Genomic DNA, 27315 nt, shown 5'->3' with positions numbered 1-27315 from the left:
GAAACCTTGTTAAAGTTGAGGGCCACGTGAATTCCTCTCAGTATCAGCAGATTCTTGACAAGAATGTTCAAGACAAAGTTAAAGCCCCATCCCCATCCCCAAGAAGAGCGCCGTTAAATGTCTGAATGACCTACGGCCGGTGGCCCTCACCTTGTGATGAAGGCCATGGAGAGGATCATAAAACAACGCATCATCAGGGAAACCCACTCCCAGATGGACCCGCTCCAATTCGCTTATCGAGCTGGCAGGGGCGTCGATGATGCAAAAACATTCATAATAGACACTGTTCACAAACACCTGGAGCGCCCCAACACAGCAGCCAGACTCCTGTTTGCAGACTTCTCCTCTGCATTTAACACCATGCAGCCCCACATCCTGGCTGACAAACTCTCAGCCCTCTTTCATCTGGACCAACTGCTAATCCTGTGGATACTGGACTTCCTGACCAACCGTTCACAGAGAGTCCTGGTCAACAGCACCTTCTCCGACCTCCAACACACCTCAACCGGCTCCCCTCAGGGCTGTGTGCTCTCACCTCTGCTCTTAATCCTCTACACCGATGACTGCAGAACCACACAGCCTAACTGTCATCTAGTGAAGTACGCTGACGACACCGTCCTCCTGTCCCTGCTGTCAGGCCCATCTCTGCACCACGGACCAGCTCTTCAGGAGTTTGTGGAGTGGTGTGACAGCTCCTGCCTGGAACTGAATGTCAACAAAACCAAAGACATGGTGGTGACCTTCTCCAACAAGCAGAGGGAACTGGCTGCATCAGCAAACACCGTGATCCACAGGAAGCCTGTTGAAGCAGTTGAGGAGTACAGGTACCTGGGCACCATCTTCGACAGCCTGCTGAAATTCTCCTCCAACACAGAGGAGATTCTCAGAAAATGTCAGCAGCGGAAATACCTCCTTAGGAAGCTCAATTCCTTTGGAGTCAGCAAGAACATCCTTCTGACCTTTTACTACTCCTTCATCGAGAGCATCATCACGTTCTCCATCACATGCTGGTTCTACTCCACCAGCCTCCAGAACAGAAACCGCCTGCAGAGCGTCGCCACGGTCTGCTCTAAGATCATTGGACTTCCTGTTAGAACTTTGTCGACCATCCACGAGCAGCAGACACTCAGGTTAGCTGGTCGGATCATGCAGGACCCCTCTCACGCTCTCTTCTCAGCGTTTGAGTGCCTCCCCTCAGGACGCCGTCTTCGCTGTCCCTGCTGCAGGACACAGAGGAGAAGAGCAACCTTCATCCCCAGGGCTGTCCAGCTCCTCAACTCCCGACCCCTCTGACCATCCCCCTCCCCACTCTTGACACCCTCCCCTGGACACTTCACCCCCCCCCCCCCCCACTCCAGACACCCTCCCTGGACACCGCACCCCCCTCTCCCCCCCGGACACCCCTCCCTTCACCCCTCCTCCTCCCCTCTCCAGACATCCTCCCTGGACACCATCACCATCACCCCCCCTTCCCACCCCTGACACCTTCCCTGGACACCTTCACCCCCTGGACACCACCCCCCCTGGACACTCACCGGACACGTGAACTGGCTATCTACCTCCACTCCTGTCCTCAAAGCTGTGAACTACTGGTTTGATGCACAATTCCACTTATTCTGTTCACTCGGTTTATAATGTTACTGGACTGTTGCACTACGCCACTTATTTATTCTGTTTATAATGTTACTCCGGTCTCTTGCACTACGCCACTTATTTACTTCGTTTATAATGTTACTCCGGTCTGTTGCACTACTCCACTTACTTATTTACTCTGTTATTATGTTCACACCGGACTTATTCTGCTACTATGTTCTTACTGGTCCACTTGATTCTGTTAGTTATGTTAATTTATGGTATTAATGCACTACTCCACTTTATTGTGTCTATCAGGTCTTATATTGTATCCATCACAGCACTATGGTCACTTTATTTTTCAGTATTCATCTGTTACACAGAGCTAGCATATACTCAGACTGCTGTTTTCCTGCCATGCAGCACCACTATCACTTTATTATCTAGCTTATAGTTATATATTATATTTATACTCTATTACTGCACTATAGTTCTGTTACGTCTGCTCATTACACACATGTATCATGTCTGACCTCATCTGAATCCGATCACTGTCCACTTATATCTTCTCTGCACTACAGTTCTGTTTATACCTGTTTCAACAGTCTACTGCATGTTTACATTGTTTACATCATACACACCCGCTCACATGTCTGCTTACATCTGATACACACATGTCTTTCTACATCTCACGCCGACGATGTTCTCTGTATCTAACCTGTACTAACACACTAACATCCTGACAGTTATTCTAACCTGTACTAACACACTAACATCCTGACACTAACTCTTCTTTTACACTTTATTCTTGTGTTAGGTTAAAATGTTTTTGTATAATTGCACTGTCGTTATTTGCTGCTCTGTGTGCCCTGAATTGCCCCCTGGGGACAAATAAAGTTTTTTGAATTGAATTGAATTGAATTGAATTGAAAGCTACGCCGGGTTGGATTTTTCAGCAGGACAATGATCCTAAGCACTGTTCAAAATCCACCAAGGAATTCATGCAGAAGCACAAGTACAATCTTCTGGAATGGCCATCCCAGTCCCCAGACCTTAATATCATTGAAAATGTATGAATTGATTTAAAGCAGGCTGTGTACGCACGGAAGCCAAGAAACCTGACTGAACTGGAGGCCTTTTGTAAGGAGGAATGGGCCAAAATACCACCTGCCAGACTTCAGGGACTTGTCTGTGGCTATAGGAGGCGTCTACAGGCTGTTCTAGCAGCAAAAGGAGGCTCGACTAAATATTAATGGAATTATTTCTTTGGGGTGTCCAAATTTATGCACATAAAAAATATTCTGTTGGACCAATAAAAATGGTTTCACTACTGAGATGTTTCTGTTTCCATGAGGTATAACATATGTTAAAATGAAGTTGACATGAAGTGACAAACGGATGTAATGATTTTCCTAAGGGGTGCCCAAACTTTTGCATACCACTGTAACTGAGCACATCTGGCTATTCATGTGCAAATTTGTAATTCGCTCTTCTTGCTCAGTCTACAAATAGGGTCATTGTAGGAAGAGTTCCCTTTCCTGAGCTTGATGCAGTATTGCTGGAGCAGTGGACAGAGGGTAATTTAATAGGAGTTGGGAGGCAGCTCTAATGTCTCTTTGCAGTGTAATAATGTCGACCCTGTGCTAGCGATCACCACATCGATCACTTTGCTGAATTACGGGGAAAATATTGTCCTCTTCCAAATTTCCTTAGTGCGTAATGTTATGATGGGGATGGATTTTGCTGAGTCCTGGCTGACACTTGTTTCATATATATTCTGTCACACTGATGATTTTCACAAACCTGAGAAATACTTCAAACAGCAAGATTAATATTATTTTTAGAGACACAAGAAATACTTGATATGATAGAATCAGTGGATGTGCAGGCAGAGGTGGTGTTCTTAATATTACACCCAAGGGGTGTTTTGAGGGGTACAGAATGAAACTATTGCTTTTCCATAAAAACATATTTAGTCTGAATTGATATTTAAAAAATTTTTTAACAGGTTTGACAATGACTTTCTGTTACATTCTGATATATTGTACCAGCCAATAGCGTTGGGCATTGCTGGTTGCCAGGGTTGTCTGTTGTTAAGCTACAAGACATCATTTTGATCTGAGAGCTAGCTAACTGATTACACACCACTCAAATAAAGACTTTCAGTTGAAGACTGGCTAACGTTAAATACTGTTGTAAATTAATAGATTAGTCCAAATGAGTGGTTACCCTGAATGATTTATCACTTGATATGGAGCAGGCTGATCACTTGACACACTCTGCAACTAACCTGGCAACCCGACTGCTTACTTTTTGTTGTTGCGACTACGATCTTGAGACACTAGATGGTGGTGTTCTGCTCATTCTCCATATTAAACCTTTAAGTGTATAGTTGTTTTTCATATCTTCATCCAACACAGAACATTTCCTTTTTGAGAATGTGCTTATTTGCTGTCTTTCTGAGAGCTGAACCGAGCCAGGTTAGCTGTTTCCCACTGTGCCCAGTCTTTATGCTAAGCTAGGCTAAGCACGTCCTGACTCCAGCTCTGTACTAAACACAGAGGTGATTGATGTCAATCTTCTTATCTAACTCTCAAGAAGAAAGCAAGTACGCCCATTTCCCAAAAATGTTGAACTATTCCTTCAAGGTTTGCCTGCAGTTTTGTGCTGCTGTCAATTCAGAATGTCAGAATGCTTGTTACAGACTTATTGTGTTATATGAGGAGTCTCTTATTACACAATTAGACATATTTTATAGGAAAACAATGCATATATTTTCTTTTGCATTAGGATTCTTGGATGCTTACTGAGTTACTAATATGTTGGTTTGTATTTTTTGTTTTCAGGTCCTGTATCTTTGCACTGCACTGTAATGAACCCCCCATTTCAGCCCAGCTCCTAGCCTTCCTCAGAGTCTTCTGCATGACAGAGGGTAAGACAGTGACTGGTGTCTTGACACTTGACTTTTTTTTTTAATCCCAAGATGGTAGCACACGGTACACACTCCTTGTCTGTTTGTCCTGTGAGGTGTGTTGTTTATTACTGTTTGTATCTGATCGTTTGGCTCCAAAGCTTGAAAACTGCCTCTCCTCATCCTAACTTCGCTCCACTGACCGCACTTCACATACACTCAATAGCCACTCAATAACACCTCAAGAGACAAACAATTTTTACCACCTCATAAACCGAATTGTATCAGCATTATTTGTTGCACTCTTTCTCCGGAACTGTGGATAAACCGACTATCATGCCGGGGAAGGAGCCCTCTCTGCTGGTTGTGCATAAACAAGTACAAAATGACATTGAAGACATATGATAAATAAAAGGATCCCTTTATTAAAATCTACAAAATATATTTTCTCTTTAGGGCTGCCACTAATCAAATTTTCTATTGATTAATCTATTGACTTTAATCGATTAATCTAAATGTGAATGTTCATGTCCAGGTCATCGTTATCTAGTCCAGTTGCTTTTGACTGAAATTGCTCTGGGGATTAATCTAAACAATATATTTTCCTCCAAAAAATCTTATTGATTCTTTAATTTAGGCTATGTTCATTTTATTTTGACAGACTGTATGTCACTGTATAAAGCAACAAAAGCAAAATGTAATTGGCAAACAACAACATGATAAAAAAAGAAAATAAATGAGCTCCACAGCACGTATTTATGAAGAAAAGACAACACTGTTACAGATGCTACCTGTTATTAACTTCTTCTAAAACAATCTATCGGCAGTCTTGTGATTCACTACCGAGCCTGTTAACCAGTACCGACAACATTATGTTCACTTCACCTGTCTCTCCTCTGCTCTGCTCTCTGTGTGTGTGTGTGTGAGAATGAGAGAGAGAGAGAGAGAGAATATGACAATGATACAGATAGAGTATAATCCCCCAGCAGACTAGAACTATAGCAGCATAACTAAGGGCTAGTAAGCCCTATCTATAAGCTTTATCAAAGATTAAAGTTTTAAGTTTACTTTTAAATATGAGGACGGTGTCTGCCTCCAGAACAACACTTGGGAGATGGAGGAGCTTGCCTTTCATTCAACTTTTGGAGACTCTAGGAACGACAAGTAGCCCTGCATTCTCAGAGCGCAGCGATCTAGTCGAGTAATACAGTACTATGAGATCTTTAAGATACGACAGAGCCTGACCAATAACAGCTTTGTAGATTTTACAAGTAGCCAATGCAGAGAAGCTAATACAGGAGAAATATGTTCTCTTTGGTTTGTTTTAATCAGTACACAAGCTGCAGCATTTTGGACCAAATCGAGACTCTTAACAGACTTATTGGAGCAGCCTGATAATAAGGAGTTGCAAATCTCAAACCAGACCACATTGGCCAACTTCTGGATTTATGCCTGAACACCACATATTTCCAGTTTTATAGCAAATTTTACAGACCACCAGTGTCACCTATTGTGGTACCTTTACATGGAGGAGGTAGGGGCATTGGTTCAGATATGTGGAGGAAATATGGGTTAGAAATCCAAATCCAAAGAGGTGCAAACTTTTACCAAGCATATAAACTTCTACCAGAGTAGAAGTAGGACAATAGTTTGCCTTTCTTTGACTGTGACGTCCATATGGAGAATGACAGGAGCCTCCACATTGGGGTACACAGAAAACCGTCTTACACAGATCAATATCTACTGTTTGACTCCCACCACCCCCTGGAACATAAGCTTGAAGTTATCAAAACCTTGCAACACAGAGCTGATAACGTACCCACCAGCTCACAGGCCCAAGGGGAAGAAGGCAAGCAGCTGAGAGGCGCCCTCACAACTTGTGGTTATCCTAGCTGGACCTTTGTAAAAACGGCATCTACTTCCAGAAAGAAAACCAAAGTTGTTGAAAAAGAAATATGAAACAAGAGAAACAACATAGTCATTCTGTATGTGGCTGGGGTATCTTCAACAAACACTGCATCCCTATTTCCTCAGACCTGGACTGTGCTGTCCACTTACATCTCAAGGAGAAAGCCCACTCCTTTGATGAAAACAATGTCCAGCACCTGGACAGAGAGGACAGATGGTTTGAAAGAGGAGTAAAAAAAGCCATCTATGTAAAAGTAGAGAAACCATCACTAAACAGAGGAGGTCGGAGACACCACTTATCTCCAATTTACAATGCAGCCCTTTCATCCCTTCAGGAGATTCAACAATCTAACTTAAAAGAACAATTGTTCACAAATGGCCTCCTGTGACTCCAACGACTGTCGTTACAACCCAGTAGTCCAGTTGCTTTGACTTAAATTTCTTTGGGGATAACGATAACCTAGACAAATGAGAATATTCATAGGCAAACATGTACAGCCTGAGATCGATCTGATTAAGAATTAAACCAGCTTAATGTGGTTCCTTTTATGGCAATTAGATGCTCCAGTCTCTGTATCAGGATGTGATGGTCAATAGTGCCGAAGGCAGCACTAAGATGTAGTAAAAAAAGTATTGAGACAAGACCTTTGTCTGAAGCTATTAGGTCATTAGTATTTTTTTTTTACCGGTGCTGTCTCAGTGCTCTGAGTCATTCAAAATCCTGACTAAATGTACTCAAAAAACTCATTATTATGTAAAATGTAACACAGCTGATTGGCAACTAATTTCTCGATGATCTTAGAGTGTAAAGAAAGGTTAGATATATCTCTATAGTTGGCTAGAACCTCTGGAGCAAGAATGGGCTTTTTAAGAAGAGGTTTAATTACAACTACTTTTAAAGACTGTGGTACATAACCTGCTGATAAAGACATATTAATCAACACTTCTTTAAGTCGCTACAAAGAGACGCATTTTGCTGTAACCTCACAACTTAAGTATCGTTTTGGCCGACCATCCACACGCATCCGGTGTAATCGGAGCCTGAAAATGGTTTCTTTTGGAACCGGGTCTGAGAGTAGGAAGATTTGTCACCTGGATGGCGAAACCTCATACTTTGTTACACGATGCTGTCATCGCCCCCACCTCGGACCGCCTTGGACCACTATCCACATAACAACAACTGTGCTGCTGTCTGAGAGGAGACAGATGGACTCATAGACTGTATACTACGGATGGGCGTTAACAGTGATTTTAATATTTGAATACTTGCATTAACTGGCGAACGAGTACACGATAACTCTTAGTAAACAAACAAGACAAAAACAAAATAAAAACTTTTTTTTTACTTGCGCGGCTCACAGCAAAGTCATGACATGGTCACTAAATAGGGTCATTGTAATTATATATTCATATTCTTAATATTACTTTTATTAAACTAACACAATTCTTTAAAGCAAGTCATTTTGCCTTTAATGACCAAATCTAAATGTAAGACAGGTTCCTGTTGATATGAGTCACCTGCAGATACAAGCACCTCAAGCTCTCTCTCTTCCCCTCTCTTTTCCTCCTTCTCCGTTTAGCGGTTATTATACTGTATCTCACATCTTCCCACTGAATACTTGGATGGGCTCGGTGTTTCCAGTTATGCATCGGTTCTTTCAAGAGTGTTGCGGGGAGCAAGCGGAGAGAAGCAACAAAGCCGTCGGTGCGAGGAGTTGAGAGAGAGGACACTGTCTGCCTCTGCGGCCATGAATTAACCTCCTGTTTTTTGCTGCCGTCAAGTTTTGTGGAAGGCGAAGGCTTTGGCGAGCGGATTACTTTCATCAAGTCTCAGTATAAGCCACTGTCATGGCAAACAACGGCAACAAGGGTGGAGAAAATGTGTTATGACAGAGCGCCAACATTGAGGGCTAATTTAAAACATGTCGGAAAAGAAAACAGCAGCGCCTCACCGCTGTGTAGAGAATGTATTCAAACAATGTAAAGGAGTTTTTCCCTTGTATGAGATATAGAGGCCTCACTCTATTATAGCCTACGCAGCACGAATAGTGAACTGTTAGCCAAATAGTGACGTCAACAACAGGGGTATTCGGGTAATCGAATAATCGTGCCCATCCCTACTGTATACTGAACTGTACTCTGAGCCACATGCATGGGAATGAATTAGGCCGACCAGATATTTCTCCCTTTTCCCTAATGGTTTTGAATAAGTCGCCAAATTGGTCACTGGTAGCTATTTATAAATAAAGTTGCCAAGAAGGTGGGAAAAGAAGCGAGACAGTGACTGCCTGTAAGTGCGTTGGGACGGGGAAGGGGCTCACAGCAGCACCAGCTGCTCGTTGTGGACACTAACTACAGAGTGATTTGTGCATCAGGTTCCAAAACACCACAAAAGTTTCCACTAACACCAGAAACAGTCGCTAGATTTTTCTCTTGGATGGATGAGGATGTGGGAAGTTGCCAGATATGGCAAGAAAGTCTCCGCTGTTTCTATTATGATTAGACACAAGAGCGTCTCCCGGTTTCTTCTTCTCCAATGTTGGTGTATTTCTGTGGCAGTTACAGCGCCACATCCAGGCCTGGCATGTGTAGTACAGCGTTTTAGCTGGTTTTACTGGTTTCGTGTGGACACAGATATTTCCTGAGCTGAGGCTGTGTGGATGGAAAACTTTTTAAGAATGAAAAAACAGGTTAATTTCGATCGTGTGGGCGTATCGTAGGAGACAAGTAGAAGATGCTGAAATAGTAGAGGTTAATTTGTTAAGGTCAGTTGTAGAAAAGCAGTTCAAGTATACATCAGGTCGTACAGTTGTTTCTACGGTTCCTGATTTTTAAGAAGAGTTTGTGCCGGACGAGTTGATTTTGTCTCTAATAGTTATAATTTTATCATTAAAGAAGGTCATGAGGTTGTTACTACTGAGGGTTATAGGAATACAAGGCTCAATAGTGCTGTGGCTCTCTGTCAGCCTGGCTACAGTGCTGAAAATAAATCTAGGGTTGTTCTTATTCTCCTCTATTAAAGATGAGTAATAGGTTGCTCTGGCATTACAGATACAGATCCTATACGTTTTAAGACTTTCTTGCCAAACTAAGCGAGATTCTTCCAGTTTAGTGGAACACCATCTACTTTCCAGTTTTCACGATACTGAGTTTTAATTCACGGGTTTGTGCGTTATACCATGGAGCTAACTTCCTCTGTTTCAGTAACTTCTTTTTTAAAGGAGCAATAGAGTCGAGTGTTAATAAGGTAATCCTTGGTGGATCCTTTACCTTGGTATGCATACTGGTAAGGGTCCTGGGTGGAGTGGAGGGTGGATTTAATGTGAGCCATGACTAACCTTTCAAAGCACTTCTTTATGATGGTGTCAGTGTAATGGGGCGATAGTCATTGAAAGTGGGTGGAGAGGGCTTCTTTAGCACAGGTATAATGGTAGTGGTTTTGAAGCACGACCGGCCAGCAAAGTAATTGAGTTCTTGCGGCTGGTGTCTGTTAACCTTTCTGCCAATGTCCATTAAGAACCGACTGCTGTACTTGAGTTCAGTTATAGAAAAACACAAAGAAAAGTCAAAAGAGTTAGAAGAAAACACTGTGTTATCGGGACAGAGAGGGGCTGCTGCATCCCCTACGGCCGCCATCTTGTACTGGTGTATTTAAAGGGTCTGATATAGGACAGCCCAGCTGACCTCCTGCCAGAAATGGTAAAGATAATGGACACTGTGTTCAATGGTGCTAGCTCTCAGCGGGTGAGCGAGTTGAGCGCTCTCTCTGTGAATGCGGCATGTCGTAGGTTTGGGGTCAGGGACAAAATGGTCCACCAGATCCTAGCTAGATCCTGATACTGTGTATCTTGATTTATGTGTTTTTAATAGGGGTCTTCCAATGTTATTTTTTTCAGGGCCGATAACGATTATTAGCAGTTGATGAGACCGATAACTGATATTTTGGGGTGCAGTGTGGGGTGTACGGCATAAACGGTAAAGACGGTAGGAATTTGCACTATGGTTTGAATTTTCACTCTACTGTTTTACAGGAAGAGCAGCTCTGACGTAATGACACAATGCGTGCAGGCAAAAGAAAAATGGATCCGGCCCGGTGGATAGCCTACAGTTACCTTGGCAACAGGATGTTCAGCTTCCAGAGTTTTAATGGTTATTCTGGATAACTAAATCTTCAACTTTAAGCAATATAAAGAGTCTTTCGGGATTCCTTAGCAGGGACAGCTTGAGTCAGGTGGATGAGAGTTCTTAAGCTTTTGGTATATACTGGCTTTTGATATAAACTTTAAAGGGTAACTTAGCACTGTTGACTAACGCTTAATTTAACAGGTCAAGATAAAACAAGCTTGTCTCAAAAATGCAAGCACTAACTTAAAACAATGGTTGACGGAGTCATAAAGTATTATTACTCAAATAAAATACTAAACTTCTTTGAAACAAAGTCAGGCACGTTACTTGGAAGGTTACAAAAGTATACTTTACAAAGAATATGCACAAGTTAAAAAGAATGAAGAATAGACTGTACAATGGACAAGACAAGACATAGACCGAACTGGACAGCTTGGGTCTGCTATCTTTAAGTCCAGCTTTCAAAGTGTGGCTTGGAGGAGGAGATGCATTAATTTTCCCGCCCAGACTTGGGGGAACACCCTCTTCCTTTGTTCTCCAAAAAACAGATCAGTTTTCACTACTTTTAACTGAGTCTTAGGGCGTACTCACACTGTCCATCCGTACCGTGCCCCGTGCTTTAGGGTACTTAGGGCTACACGGTGGTGTAGTGGTTAGCACTGTCTGTGTGGAGTTTGCATGTTCTCTCCATGTTTGCGTGGGTTTTCTCCGGTTTTCTCCCACCATCCAAAAACATGCACGTGTTAGGTTATTTGATGACTCTAAAAATTGCCCGTAGGTGTGAATGGTTGTCTGTCTCTGTTCGTCTCTATGTGCCCTGCGATAGACTGGCGTCCTGTCCAGGGTGTACTCCGCCTCACGCCCGATGTCAGCTGGGATCGGCTCCAGCCCCCCGCGACCCCGACAGGGACAAGCGGTTGAAGATGAATGAATGAATGAAATCTGCAGTAAACACTCAACCTCCGCATCACACCAACGTGAACCTTTCGCTGGCATTGTTTTAAATGTCCGCGCATGGTCCTTCCTTTTTTTCTATGTCCGAACAGGCGCACGTAAAATGACGTCAGAACCGACGTAGGCCTCGTGCTCGTGCTTGTACATGTGCAAACGTGCTTTACAAAAGCCAACTTCTCCCTAACGGGCCGTGGCGGGCAAGCATGCGAAGCACTCACACTGGTCAAACGAACTAGACTTAAACCGTGAAACGTGCTTGGCCACGGTACGGATGGACAGTCTAAATGCGCACATAGTGTTTAAAACCAAATTAAACTTGGGAATTTCTTTGTCATGGCTCATTAATAAGCATTCAAACAAAGGTTACCGTACGCTATTCACGAATAAAATACTAAGAATTAAGCACAAAATGTGAACTTCCTCTTAGTTAATAGTCTGTGGGAGTTAGTTGTCAATGACACAATAGCAATAACATTCATATTTTAATATAATCATTCTTTGATAGTAAGCTAAAATTTCAGAATCAGAAATACTTCGGAATCAGATATACTTTATTAATCCCCGAAGGGGAAATTATTGAATTTTTTTTTAAATGTGATCCTTCTAATGATAATATACAGTATGATGGCAAGACACATTCTTATAGACTGGGACAAGCCTAAAATAGTCATTATTTTAGAATTGACCTTCTTTATGACAATATTATAGTATTACGTTTAAAGCTCTCTTTAGATTTTGTATGAAGAGTACAAATATTATTATATAGTATTTATGTAATTTGGCGATATTTCATGTCAGAAGGTTCAGAGTTGTTTCAAACAACATATTTCGTTACAAATTAATAAAATTCACATTATTACAGAGTTTACACTTCCTTTGGTAGTTGTTTTAGAACATGGTTGGTTGATTTCACTTTTTGACAACGTTTGTTTATTCAACAACGTAAATCTTGCTCTTTTGGTAAGAGAGTCTCACAAACTCCATTTCTTCTTCACTCTGTAAACAACTACAGCAGATTGTGTTTCAATTTCACATTTAACAGCCTGTTCATTGTGAAAGGGTCAAGGGAGTTCCGAAGCAGAGGAGGCCAGATCAGAACTGGGCCAAAGACTGAGAGAGAGAGGGGCCCAAAACACATGCTCAGTTTCCTGGTTAGCATGAGAGGTTTCTGATACATCAGACTGACACATTCACTGTGAATTACCAGCAGCAAGCCATTGCCTGTGGAACGTCGAAGCCACAAACGTGGTAGCATCCTCTTAAGAAAAGCATGCAACCATTTCTGACACTGCTCCGAGACCATTATCAAGTGACTGCTTTCTCCACACATCAGCTAAGGTGAAGAGCATGGCCTGTCCATCCCTGAGCTGTTTAGTTGATCAAGGCAGGCCACCAGATGTGTGGAGGGAGCAATCCACAAGGGGATTTACAATATTAATCGACATGTATGCAGAATGGCACATGTGAATGTCAAGGAGACGGACGGGAAACAGGAACACGGGAAACTATGGAGAAACAGAAAACAAACACGATTAGAATATACTTAACGACGGGGAGCGTGATAACCACAACGAGAAACGGGATGTCAAGCCGGGGGGAATAGTTTTACCAGTGAAGGATCTACAACGGTCCGGCGCTGCATGCCTGTCAGCACAGGGTATATGTAGTGGTTCAGGTAATCAGCGTAACAGGCTGTAGCTTGGGGGAAACGCCTACCGGACCTAGGTGACAGAGACAAGAGGAAAGAACACATGCAGGGAAACACAAACAGAGGGAGACAAACTCACACAAAAGGAAGAGAGGAGGATACTGACAGAACAGAGTCTTGACAACCTCTTTCAATAAAGTAAGATGGACTGGTGGGTTTTTCTTCTTCCTATTCAGTAATATTAACCTCCATGCCAACAGTGTCACAAAACACATCATATTATATCGACTATTTGATAAAACTCTAGGGCACTGGGCAGCTCTCGCACCATACAAAGCCAAAACTTGGTCTGGTTTGAGCTGTATTTTAAGAACTTCAGACAGAGTTTTGAAAATATTGACCCAATAATTACAGAGTCTTGGGCAGTTCCAGAACATATGTGCTATAGAGGGCAGAGCTTGTCCACATTGGCTGCATAGGGGGTTGACTGTAGGAATCTTCTTGGACAGCCTTGGCTTTGATAAATAAAGTCTGTGTAGAATTTTGAATTGTATCAGTCCATGTCTGGCACAAAGCGGAGTGGACAAGTTCTTGAGCTTTTTTCCATTGACTTTCTGTCATTTCAACTTGCATATCCTCCATCCAGGCCTCTCTTAAATGATCCAGTGTGTTTGTGCAGTCAATTTGTGTCGATACGTCATAGATCTTAGAAATTGCTCTTTTAGTCAGCGGGTCAAACAAAAACAGTGTGGCCAGAGGTTTGTTGGGAAGGATTGAAATTTCTTTTTTAATTAAATTTCAGATTTGTAAATATCTAAAGGAGTCCATGTTGGGAATATTATATTTCTCTTCTAATTGCTGAAATGTAGGAAAAATGTTGTCAATAAATACATTTTTAATTACTTGTATTCCTTGTAAATGCCTTTTGTGAAAAATTGGAAAGTGACTGAGGAAATTAGCGATTATTTATTATTGGTAATATTGCTGAACAGTACTACCAGCCAAAATGCCACCTTATTTGGGACCAAAAGGTGTGAAATTATTTGTTATTGATTTTCAACTGGCATTGGTAGAGCAGAAAAAAGACATAGATCATTACAAGACCAGTAATAGAACCGAGAGCAAGGAACCCCATACCCCCAAGTGTTTAAGGTCTTTGCAGAAACACTTTCTTCTCTCTGAGGTTTTTTATTCCAGATAATTTGAGATATGGATGCATCTACTTTGTAAAAAAAGGATTTGTTAATAAGAATATGGATGCACTGAAAGAGAAATAAATAGTTTGGTAGGATATAATATTTCCACAATAACAATTAGACCGGAAAGGGAGATTGGAAGATTTGCCCATTTGTCAAAGTTATGCATTGTTTGGTCACACAGTTTCAAGAAATTACAAATGACAGAGAGTTGAGAGTATGTATGCTCTGTGTGGCTTTTGGATTAATTGGGAGGAATGCACTTTTTGAAAGGTTCAGTTTGTATCCAGATGCTATGCCAAAGTTTCCTTAGGTTGACTCTATGGCAGGCATTGATTTTGAAGTTTGAGATGAACAACAATAAATCACCTGAGTATAAAGTCACCTCATGTACTGGCCCTCCCCTTTCAATACCATCATGTTCTTTTGCCTTACGCAGCAAAATAGTGAGAGGTTCAATGGCTAGTAGTTCGACCAATGAGAAAGTAGCTGGAATTGATGTTATTCGCTTTCACTGATCCCTAAAGCTGAGCGTAAAATAATTTTACAAGGGAGATCAATTCAGAGCCAATTCCAAACTTTGATAGGATGGAGAAGAGATAATTCCACTGAATCCTGTTATTTACTGTGCTAAAGCCACGAAAAACCAACCTTGATCCAAAAACACACCCTTTTTGCGCCCTTTATGAATTATTATTATAATTGTATAATTATATTGTTATAAAGAAAAAAACAGTTTGAAAAACTATATTGACATGCAAATGAATCTCATGAAAAACATGCCCCTGGTGGGTAAAGGCGCTCTGTTTCTCCCTGCCTCTCCTCAGTGCGCATCACCCAGTTTCTAGAGCGCTGCACTGGTAGGTCGTCACTTTCCTGTCAAATTAAAAAGCCTTGCAGACCCGTGTAATTGGGGATGGGGACTCTGGTATGAGGCCTGGACTCGAGTGGCACTTAAGTCGCACACAAATGTGACTTGAGACTTGAGTTGAACTCGCCCTCCAAAGACTTGAGACTCGACTCGGACTCAAGATTTGAGACTTGTGCACAATCTTTTTATTTATGTCCTTTTAGGAGCATTAATATTATGAGCAGAAAGTCATTCTCTCCCACAGAGATGAGTGAGAGGCCAAACTCCACAGATGACACATATGAGCACGTCACTTGCTGCCCGGTCTGCTGCTGGGGTGAAGTTAGTTCTAAGTTGGATATTCAACGGACCCATTTCGGTTCCAGCCTATCTGAATATCCAACTTCATCCCGGTCTGCTAATGCAGTTCCATTACCGTTTGTCATATTGTTTGGCTTATTTAACTTCAGGCACAGCCGAAACTAAATAATCACAGAATGCAACATCTGTGTTAAACTCAGCTGCATAAACTATCAACGTTAGCTTGGTTCTAATGTTAGCTTTGTGAGACGTTAACTTTTAGATTGGTGCTCATTAAATTACATATTTTTGAAAAGTGTTTTCTTGCCGGTGCTGCCACCATGTGCTAGCTAACACTGTTAAACCGGGAAAAATATTTGTTAATTATTAATGTCAGTTAAAGGCAAGTTTACCATACAGGTTTATTGTTGAACCACATAACGTTAATGTTACTGCGTTATTAGCTTTAACCATTACACTGCATTTGAGAGGCTGGATAATTTTTATTTATTTCACAGAAAGAGCTCACTGACATTAAAAATCTCTTAAAATCCTCCAATGAGAGCAGGACCTGGAGTTTCAGGTAGGTCTGTAATTAGTTCAGGTAAAGGGAGCAGCAGACTTTCTTTATTTACACTAGATTATAAGCTGTCAGTAATTGGGACTTTGTGTAATTATATAATACGGTTGCACTTCAACTATTTTATTATTTATTAAAACCATACGAAACTTGATTAAGACTTGCTACTTCCCTCAGAGGCTTGACTCAGACTTCCCCTCAAAGACTTGAGACTGAACTTGCAAAAAAGGGACTTGTGACCATCTCTGCTTCATGACAATTCTGAAGTGGCGCATAGAATTTTGCAGCCGCAGGCTGCCGCCCAGGGATTGTAGAGTAAACCCTGTATCAGGGTTGGGGTCTAAAACTAAATTAAAATCTCACATATTTCTAGTCAATGAGAGTTCATACAGTTTTAAAGAGTTTTTATTATTATCACAGTGCCTCTACTTTTAAAATGAAATGAAAAATGTAAAATACGTCCTGTCCAATTGCAGCGTGATCTACAATGATCGATTTCTTAGGTTTCTTGCAATAATGCGATATCTGTTATTAGCTTTTTTAGATGAGCCAGTACATTGCCTCACTTTTCAGGTCCATTAAATCCTTTACAGTTCCATGTAACAAACTGTACCAGGTTTTTTGGCATAGCTTCATCAGAGTGATTGAACGTATCCACCATTATTGTGTTTTACGTTAAAGAAAATGCTAAAAAAATTAAATAATGCATTGATTATGAGGAAATACATCTCCATATCCCTTTTTAAGTGTTAGTATCTCCCCTTTTTTGTGGGAAAGTGTGTAGGAATGAGCCAATCGGAAACAAACTGAAATAAAGCTTAGAATTATCAATAGTATTACTGTTATCAGCCCTTAAGAGAGCCAGGTTAAAGTGAGAGGGAAAGACTCACTGTTAGTTGTAATTTTGACTTGTCCCTCGTTTTTCTTTAAAGATCAAACTAAAATCAGAAAGCTAGAAATTGTATTATCCATTACCATTTTTACCTTACTCTCTTTTGGGGTTAGATTATAAAAAGGGGGATTTAAGATTTAAGGCGGCCCGTATGATTCACGATGTACAAGTAAAATCAAAGAAAACACTCCACCTTAAAAAATCTGACTGCTGTAAAAGTGTGTGTTGACAGACTGGCAGAGAGAGAGAGAGAGAGAGACACAGGTCAGAATCCAAATCAGCCGCTGCAGCACTCACCTACTATACCACCACTGGATAAAAGTGTCTACTCTACTTCACCGTGTTGTTGCGTCTGTACTACCACACGTCAAATCTTGCTGAGAGCTACATCCAATCAGAAACCAGGCTTCTCTCAGGGTAGAAAAACAGCCCTGCTCTCCCACAGGGCCAACAAATGGCCGTTTGATCTGCTCCTGTCTGGAGCGAGCTGTAAGGCCGGCATGTCTTCCTCCTCCGCCAGCAGCTTGTTGATAATTTCAATGTGAAATTCACACTAGGGTGAAAGTGGTCTCTGGCAAAAAAAAGTCTCCATGGAGAAATTCCACGTTGGTAAGAATAGGTGGCGGAAAACATATCTCCAGGTTCACTATGACATCTAAAAAGAAAGACTTCAAATATATAACTTGAAACTGAAAATTTCAAGGCAATCCTTTTCCATCATTGCCAAAAACGATAATAATGCACTTGCTTTGTTTTGTCCTGTCGACAGGCTAACAAACCCGCCTGTGTCAGTAGCCTCTGGACTGCTTTCCACCAAGGCCTGCAATGAATTTGCCTCCTTTTTCAATGACAAAATTAAAAAAATTATGTTAACAGCCAGTGCCTCCATGTGCCCACCTAACACTAACTCAAATACCATGGCACAATTTCATGTGATGAACCGTCAAACTGCATGGCCTAAGATCTTCTACAGATTGTAAACACGTCTCTTCTTTCAGGTGTCTTCCCACAGGCCCTGAAAACTGCTGTTATCAAGCCTTTCTTAAAGAACAAATCAGACACTTCACTAGCAGCTGAACAACTTCATGTTAATGAACAGCTGTTGTGATGTCTTCCAGTCAGGTTTTAGACCACACCACAACACCGAGATGGCTCTTGTTAAGGTCTTCAATGACATCCATTCAAACACGGACAATGGCAAAATTTCAGTCTTAGTATCATTTGATTTCAGTGCTGCATTTGACACAGTCGATCAAAAGATATTACTAGACAGTCTGGAAAACTGGGTGGGACTTTCTGGCACAGCATTCAAATGGTTTGAATCCTACTTGAAGGACAGGGACTACTTTGTGTCTATAGATAAATACACATCTGAGCGGGCAAAAATTACATGTGGAGTTCCGTGGGACCTTATATAGACAGGTGTGTGCCTTTCCAAATCATGTCCAATCAACTGGATTTACCACAGGTGGACTCCATTTAAACTGTAGAAACATCTCAAGGATGATCAGTGGAAACAGGATGCACCTGAGCTCAATTTTGAGCTTCATGGTAAAGGCTGTGAATACTTGCGTAAATGTGATTTCTTTGTTTTTTAATTTTAATAAATTTTCAAAACTCTCTAGAAAACTTTTTTCATGCGGTCATAATGGGGCATTATGTGTAGAATTTTGGGGACAGAGATTAATTTAATACAATATGTAATAAAATTTGGAAAAAGTGAAACGCTGTGAATACTTTCCGGATGCACTGTATATGCTTCCACTGGCTCAGATCATGTTACCACAGCTATGCAGATGACACACAAATCTACATAACTATATCACCAGGTGACTATAATCCAATACAAGCACTGAGCAGATGCATGGAGAGATTTTGGATTTTGGAGCCAAGGAAGAACGATCAAAAGTCAGCACCCAACTTCAAACAGTAAGGCTAAAAACCACAAACCAAACCAGAATCTTAGGTGTAATTATGGACTCAGACCTAAACTTCAACAGCCACATTAAAACAGTTACAAAGTCAGCCTACTATCACCTAAAGAATATATCGAGGATGAAAGGTCTTATGTGTCAGCAGAATTTGGAAAAACTTGTCCATGCATCTATCTTCAGCAGGCTCGACTACTGTAACGATGTCTTTACAGGTCTCCCTAAAAAGTCCATCACACAGCTGCAGTTAATTCAGAACGCTGCTGCTCGAGTCCTCACTAAGACCAAAAAAGTTGATCATATCACTCCAGTCCTCAGATCTTTACACTGGCTTCCTGTCTGTCAAAGAATTGATTTTAATATTCTTCTGTTGGTTTACAAAGCACTGAATGCTCAAAGCAATTTCTGTCAAAAGCAACTGGACTTGGACGATGACCTGGACAAATGAGAACATTCATAGGCTTAAAGCACTGAATGGTTTAGGACCAAAATACATTTAAGATCGTCTGCTTCGCTACAAACCATCCAGACCTCTCAGATCCTCTGGGACAGGTCTGCTCTGTGTCCCCAAAGTCAGGACTAAATATGGGACAGGTCTGCTCTGTGTCCCCAGAGTCAGGACTAAATATGGGACAGGTCTGCTCTGTGTCCCCAGAGTCAGGACTAAACATGGGACAGGTCTGTTCTGTGTCCCCAAAGTCAGAACTAAACATGGGACAGGTCTGCTCTGTGTCCCCAGAGTCAGAACTAAAAATTGAGAGACAGCGTTCAGTTTTTATGCTCCTCAAATCTGGAACAAACTTCCAGAAAACTGCAGGTCTGCCAAACTTGCCTTGCCTTCCTTGGTTCCGAGGATGTCAACACTGAATCTAATACACCGCATTCTATACACTGCATTTTATACACTGAATTTCGCATCTGAATTTGGCCTGTTTCACTTTTTAACTTTGAATTTATAACACTGCATTTTATACTTTGTATTTGGCTTCTGAATTCGATATATTGAAAGTGTTTTTTAACACTGAATTTTTTAACATTTAATTTTTTTAACATTTAATTTTTGAACCTTGAATTTATGAACATTGAAAAATAAAGAGTTAAATTGAGGCAAAACATTTAGATATATAATTTCAATGCATAAATATTCAGCGCTAGAATTTCATTTTTAATTTCAAAATCTGATGACACAGATTTACTTCCATATATAACCACACAGTGTTGAAAGGTCAAGACTGGCTGGCATTGCAAATGTTTGAAGGGATTTGATAAAGTCAGAATTAAAGGTTTAAAGTGTGATTCATGCACAAAATCACCCCAGGGACATTTTCTCAACATACACTCATCAAATAAGCCATTGAGACTTTTTTTTTTTGTAACAACTATTAACGGAGAAATCCTGGAGAGTCGCTAACAGCTAAATGCGGCTAACACTGATTAGCTTAGGGCAGTACGGTGAAGGCATTAAAACAGCTTTTAAAACCACTAATATTGCTCAAAATAACACCAAACCTCTGCAGTAGCATGATCAGAGTTCCTACACATAAAACAAAGCACCAACAACGTAGTTAGTGAACCCGGAGTTTATTAAGAGTGTTTTACTGGTAGTGACTTACCAACTGGCCCATGTACCAGCTCCTTTCATAACTCATAACTCTCAGAACATATACGGTATACGCATACAGATACGGACGGAGCCTTCTGTCCGTACTCTGTGTACATGTAGTATGTATTTCTGTCCATATCCTGAAAGCTTACGGATGTGTACAGATACGGACCAAACATTGCAGTAGCACCTGAAATCGCTGTGTCAGGCATTGGACACAAAAAAGTGCTGTGAATATCAGGAGCGAGTCATCAAAGCCCAGACGGACATCCTGAAATACTGAAAGAGACGTTAGTTGTCAGTTTCTCTCATCTGTCAAAGCAATGAATTCTCCATCCAAACTGTTTATTGTCTCACAGACCACCGCCGTCTACAACGCTGCCCACCACTTTGACTCCTTCTCTTCAAACGCAGGATCGTTATCTCCTCCATCGTCGCCATGTTTCTTGTTGTCATGAACTTTTTTTTTCAAACTTTATTGGAGTAACTTTTGAATCTGAACGAAGCCCTCTAGAAGATGTTTTACTCATCGTCCATTCCAACGTAAAGAACGCATGAAAGCGTGAGGACAGTGGCGATAAGAACACGTCTCTGTTTACACACGAAATTGAAGCAGAAATGAGCCTTCAGTCCACACATATGTATGTTTTCAATGCCAAATTAGAAGATTAGTGTTGTCTCTGGGTGTCTTAAAACTAAGACGGTTATGTGTTCTTTGAGGAGAGGGGCTTAGAGAGACAATAAACAGTTTTTATTTTAGCCATTATAGAATTGACACTTCCGCTTAAGCTGATCTGATCTGCTGCTGGTGATGCTAACATTTAGTTTGATTTCAGAGGAGCTGAAAGACTACCTAATGGGAGATTGTGCCATCAATAAGATCTTCACCTTGGGCAACACAGAGTTCCCTGTCAGCTGGGAGAACGAGATCAAGTTGTGGACTTTCCTGGAGACCCGAGCAGCTCTGCTGCTCAAGACCTACAAGACGACCTCACAGGTCAGTCGGCTGGAATTTAAGTTATGTTCAAAGTTATCATAGACAGGGTGTTAAGGGGTTCAGTTTGGATCAAAACAAATGTATCGTATGAAGAGTCGCCAAACAAGTCCTAAAGAGATATTTTGCTGATTTAAATCCAGCTCGGTGTCATGGCAGTGTGTGCAGATAAATGTTGTTTGGATTCCCTCTGTGGCTTTAGCGCACAGAGCTACGTGCATCGGAGGTCCACTGAGAGTGAGTACTGCGGAGATCCGCCGGATGAGGTTTTGCATTATCACAATCCACTGAAATCTATTACAGTGGCCCCCGAACTGCTACACTCTGCAAGGATTTCCACCACAGAGGGAAGCCTAACACTGTTCATCTGCACACAAGTCCACATTGCCGGGATTCAGAGCTGGATTCAAATTGGGAAAGTATCCCTTTAAGTCAAGTGTTAATACCTCTTCTGAAAGGCCACAATCAAACCCATGATTGTAGGTGTGACGATTCCGCAATATTACAAAAATTGTAGAATGCGGCCAACCCAATTCCAGAATCAAAAAGGTGTTGGGGGAGCGTTTTGAAGATCTGACAAGCTCTTGGGTATTGAATTGAAGTTGAATTTTTTTTTAAATTTTCTTTTTTTACCTTCTTATGTGATTTTTTTAATCTTTCCCATCTCCTTTAATCCATTTTTCTTAACCTATTAACTCCTGCCCTGGTCTCTTCTAGGAGGACCGCTCCATTCTTGACAAACCTGGTCTATCTCTCCATTCTCACGTGGCGATCCAGCTACGGCTGGCCGAGAAGCAGATCCTAGAGAAGGCGTCGGCTAGTGGACGGGCCAAACGTCTGCACTTCAAGAAGAAACTGGAGGAGGGCTCTCTGTTGCCTCGGTACGAGGAAAGCGATATCGCTTTGTTGGAGAATACTGATGCAGATAAAAAGCTTCCTATCATCCTACGCAAGCTGGAGGGGGTTGAAGAAGGCCAGGAGATCCAGGTGGAGGAGCATAGTCACCTCCTGAATGGGGAGGAGGCTGTGTATGGTTTAGATATGGAGGCTAATGGAGAGCCAGTGCAGCAGGCGATTCAGGAGGTCAGCAATGATGTTAATTCAGCTTTGGACTTGATTGGAAGTTCAATCCAGGGCCAAAGGGAAGTGGCCAACCTAAGTGCCAGTCGAACTGAAGATAATCCCAAAGAGAAACAGTGAATAAATGTATTTCACTTACTGCCACAGCCCATGCTATTTATTTTTTTTGTGTCTCTTAAATGACTCAGAAATTTAGAAGCTGAAAAAATTTGAATTCAAAGTCGCTGGAATTTTCTGACTGTACGGTCATCAAGCGGGGCTTTTCTTAGTTATCTACTGCTGAACTTGTTTTAAAATGCTGCCAGTGTGTCCCTCAGCCTTCTGTGCAGAAGAACTTGTAACTAAAAGTAGCTAATTTAATTTAAGTTCGGAACTTTAGGTTGACATTGAAACAGTTGGCCTTCAGTATAGGAAGAAAGCCAAGGAGGGACACCACAATCACAAACTGGGTCCAGCTAATTGTTAGGTGAAGATTAAAAAAAAAACAAAGGGAGTTTGGTGAATGTTATTTCAAGTCAAAATGTACCTAATCTTGTGAATTGATTGGATTATTACTGCAGTTTGTCTCCGTATATAGTATTTGAGTTGACAATCATATTCTCTAGTGTATTTTGGAGTGTGCTACTGAGTTAAGACCATCACTGCCCTCTATTCCCTTTTTTACTGGTTACTTATTTCAAGCAAAACATACATTATTGGCCTATGAGAACACTTGATTTAAATTTATGGTCAATGTTATTGTTCAGTATGACAATTTGACAATTTGCTTTATTGTGTGTTTTTTAAAAAGTATCTTTTTGAATGTACTTAGTTTACGTTGCAATTATTATCTGCAGATGTCATCAAAAGGGATTTCTGAGCGACCCAGTAATCACTGAGAAAGCCATATGCAGCACTGAGGACTCAATGAGACAGATGACGAATTATGTTAGTTCTCCTGTTGGAAAATTTTGGTTCAACTGCCTTAAAATTAAAAATTTTAATTTCAACATGACACTTTTTGTCTGAAAAACATGGAAGTACTGTCAGTATTAGGTTAGGTAGGTTTTTACTCATTAGTTTGTGTTAACTGTAGGGTTGACCCCAAGAACTTTGTGCACTGATACAAAAAGCCACTTCTGACTGAATCCCTAACACTCGTGGAGGGGACTTTGGTAATTTTGGCCATGATTCTTATCAGTTAACACAATTTACCTCATTGTATAAAAGGGGGTTTTGAGTATTTCCAGTTTAACCCATTTCCCTAAATCACATTATTTGGTAGTGAATAAGTAGCGTAAAATTTAAGCATCATAACCTGAAATGTCCATTAACTCACGTATTACTTTGTGAAGCTACTTTGTGCTTCAAATCCACTACAGTCATGCAGGAACACAGTTTTGTATGGTGGCACTGTATGTGTCTCAGTAGCAATACATGTTTGATATAGTTTGTTAAAGTGAAATTCTGACACAAAATCATCAGGGTCTTTTTCGGCAAAGACACTCATCAAATAAGCCATTGAGACAGTTCTTTTTCGTGTAACAACTATTAATGGAGAAATCTGGGAGAGTCGCTAACAGCCGGACATGTCTAACAGTGATTAGCTCGGGGCACTACGGTGAAGACATTAAAACATCTTTTTTCCCCACTAATACTGCTCAAAATAACACCAAACCTGTGAGAAGAGTCCCTACACATAAAAAAAATGCACCAACAACGTAGTTAGAGAACCCGGAGTTTATTAACGGAGTGTTAAATCAAGTCAAAATGAAATCAACCATAATTTATATATTATATCGCAAAGTGCCTTACAGAGATGTACAGAAAAAGAGAAACATCAAATAAAATCAGGAGAAGAAAGTTAAAAGAACCCAACCCTCCCACCCCCAAAGTCATGCACAGAGACATACACAAATATGTATACGTTCATACACACATTCACACATACACACACAGCCACGATGACACACAGACACACAGACTCACACCTACACAAACACTAGCTGTCACTACAGAGACATGGCCGGGCAGCGAGACCTGAGGTACAGAGGAGGCTAGAGGAAGCTACCTTTGGGGGGCCAACCACACTGGGAGAGATCCCATTCCAAAGTCGAAGGGAGCACCGCCACAGAGACCACCCCAACTCAGGCAGACAGGAGTCTCCGCACTAAGTTGCAGAGCCCTCTAGTCCGCCGGGCTGCAACTGTCCACGGGACAGCACCCCCTGCGGCCAGACCAGAGACAACTCCCAATCTGGCAGGCCCCCTGAGGAAACACTGATGATTAAAAACTGTTGCCTAAAACAGTAAAGGGTTAAAATATGGAGGCTAAAAACATGAGGGACTCAAACATATAGGCATAAAAGCCCAGAGGCTAAAAACATGAACTAGAACATAAAAGCATAAGAGCATAAGACATTAGAGGCCATAAAAAAAATAAAAGCATGAAGGCTAAAACACAGAGATTAAAACAGTAAAAAAGGATTAAAAGTGCTCTGATTAGCACTGCCTAAAAGGAATCAAAAAGAGTTAAGATTTCAGTTAAAAGCCTGGTTAAAAAGATGGGTCTTAAGCCTCTTTTTAAAAACCTCAGCAGTCTCCGCAACCCTGAGGCTCTCCGGCAGGCTGTTCAACAGTCGGGGCCCATAACAACTGAAAGATTGTGATAGTTTAAAATTCTTTAACTTTTGTAAAAGTTTCTCTTTCTGGCAGTCAGGACCAATGAGTAAAATCTCTGTTTTGTCCTGGTTGAGCTGTAGGAAATTCCCTGCCATCCATGTCTTGATATCTAAAATGCAGTTAAAAAGGACATCAATAGGCCCTGTGTCATCAGGAGACACGCCGATATACAGTTGCGTATCGTCAGTATAACTATGAAAGCTGATGCCGTGCCTCCTGATGACGTCCCCAAGGGGAAGCATGTAAAGATTAAAAAGAGTTGGACCTAAAATTGACCCTTGGGGAACACCACACTTCATTTTGTGAGTTTCTGAGGAACAAGTATCCATACTTACAAAGAGGTGTCGATCTGTGAGGTAAGAAATGAACCAGTTAAGAACAGTACCAGAGAGGCTGACCAGGTTCTTCAGTCTATCTAATAAAATATGATGGTCTACTCACTGTATCGAAGGTGGCGGTTAGATCCAGTAGTACCAAGACTGTAAGTTCATTGTTATCCAAGTTGCACCTGATGTCGTTAAAATCTTTAAACGGGCTGTCTCTGTACTGTGGTTTGTCCTGAAACCAGACTGACACTTCTCAAAAATGTTGTTTGCAATTAAAAAGTAATTTACTTGATTGAAAACAAGTTTTCCCCAAATTTTACTTTAAAGATTTACTAAGATTTCATAGTGAACTGTCAGTTTTGTTTTTTTCCATCTCCTCTCAGCAGTCCTGCAGTTTCTCTTTAATTTTTTAGTTTCTGCATTTCTCCATGGGGGTGTCAGTCTTGTAAAACTTTTTTTTATTGAGAGTGGAGCCACCAAGTACAGCGTTGATTTTATTTTAGGGTTAAAATTGTCAACAATAAAATCACATGGTGCTGGTAAAATTTTATGCAGGAGTGCTCTGTAAAATCTGGATAAAATTTGCAGCCACTTCAGAAGGTAGGTAGCGTTTCCTCACTGTTCTCACTGGGGCCTCCTGCTGGTTAAAACTGGTGATTGTAAAAAACACAAAGTGGTCAGACACAGCCAGGTCCACAACAGAGGGCGCTTTTTAAAACATACGATTCTTTTATATCTCAAAACAGCTCGGCTCCAGCCCCCCGCGACCCAGACAGGGACAAGTGGTTGAAGATGAATTATGTGTTGACGCGCGGCTGCAGCAAGACGCACTGCAGAGCCAAAGTCATCTCCTCGATTAGTGGCTACCCTCGATAAATTGTATTAAATCAAACAAGGTATCAGATGATTAACATCTTGGTATGGTTCTTCTAGGTGACAAAGGTATCCTCTAACGGAATACCTAATAACCCCGCTGGTAAACCCCGCTACAGAGCAAGAGCGCCGGTGTTGTGCCGTATTCAGCACCCCTGCCGTGAAATGCACCCCCTCGCATTATAGGTGATATGGCAAAATGGATCAGAAGGCTGTTGTTTCGACCTATAGGAGTAGTTTATATACAGGTAACCCACAACGGTCAAAACATTGGTTACTTACAGTCTTTAAACTATTTTAAAGAGTTTAAAATCACAACCTTGGATAATAGCGAACACAAAACAACACCTTTTTGTATGTTCTGTGGAAATATACTGCAGCCATAATTACAAGATGAATTAAATGGATCTTTTGAGCAAGTTGAATGTATTTGACTTAGCGTTTCCTAAATATAATCCCAGTTTTTCTTGCAATTAATAGGTTCAAAAGTGTGTGCATTTAATTTGGTTACCTGTAAATAAGCTACTCCTATAGGTCGAAACAACAGCCTTCTAATCCAGAATATCACCTATAATGCGAGGGGGTGCATTTCTCGGCAGGGGTGCTGAATACGGCACAACACCTGTCCAACAGTGCGCACACATGCACACGGGTCTCAGTGGAGCGCTGCTTCGGGTTGACTGCCTCCGTTATTCTTTTCCATATAGCGTTTTTATGGGCCCCTTTTATTCCACTCTTAAGACTGCCAAAAACCACATCTTTATTTTGCTCCATGTCGGATGTCAGGATGCCGATCTGTGTGTCGGAAAAGTTTCTTTTCTTACAAGTGTTTCGTCTCTCCGTGTTTGACCTCAGTGGGCGAGGCCTCCGAACCAGAAATATTTCAGGGCGTAACATGTTAATGACGATCGA

General features: G+C 41.3%; 1 protein-coding gene across 3 annotated transcripts in view; it reads left to right on the top strand.

Annotated features, from left to right (window-relative positions):
• setd3 (SET domain containing 3, actin histidine methyltransferase) overlaps positions 1-23417 on the top strand; it is a 73744-nt gene extending 50327 nt beyond the window's left edge. For all 3 annotated transcript variants that reach the window (XM_083924080.1, XM_083924078.1, XM_083924079.1), the window contains exons 11-13: positions 4419-4504; positions 21307-21467; positions 22182-23417. In XM_083924080.1, coding sequence (XP_083780206.1) covers positions 4419-4504; positions 21307-21467; positions 22182-22664 — 730 coding nt within the window. In that variant the 3' untranslated portion in view covers positions 22665-23417. The remainder of the gene's footprint in view (positions 1-4418; positions 4505-21306; positions 21468-22181) is intronic.
• Positions 23418-27315: the final 3898 nt, after the last annotated feature.

The sequence above is a fragment of the Echiichthys vipera genome (assembly GCF_963691815.1).
Source record: "Echiichthys vipera genome assembly, chromosome: 12".
Lineage (NCBI taxonomy): Eukaryota > Metazoa > Chordata > Actinopteri > Perciformes > Trachinidae > Echiichthys > Echiichthys vipera.
This window is presented reverse-complemented; position numbering and strand designations above follow the sequence as displayed.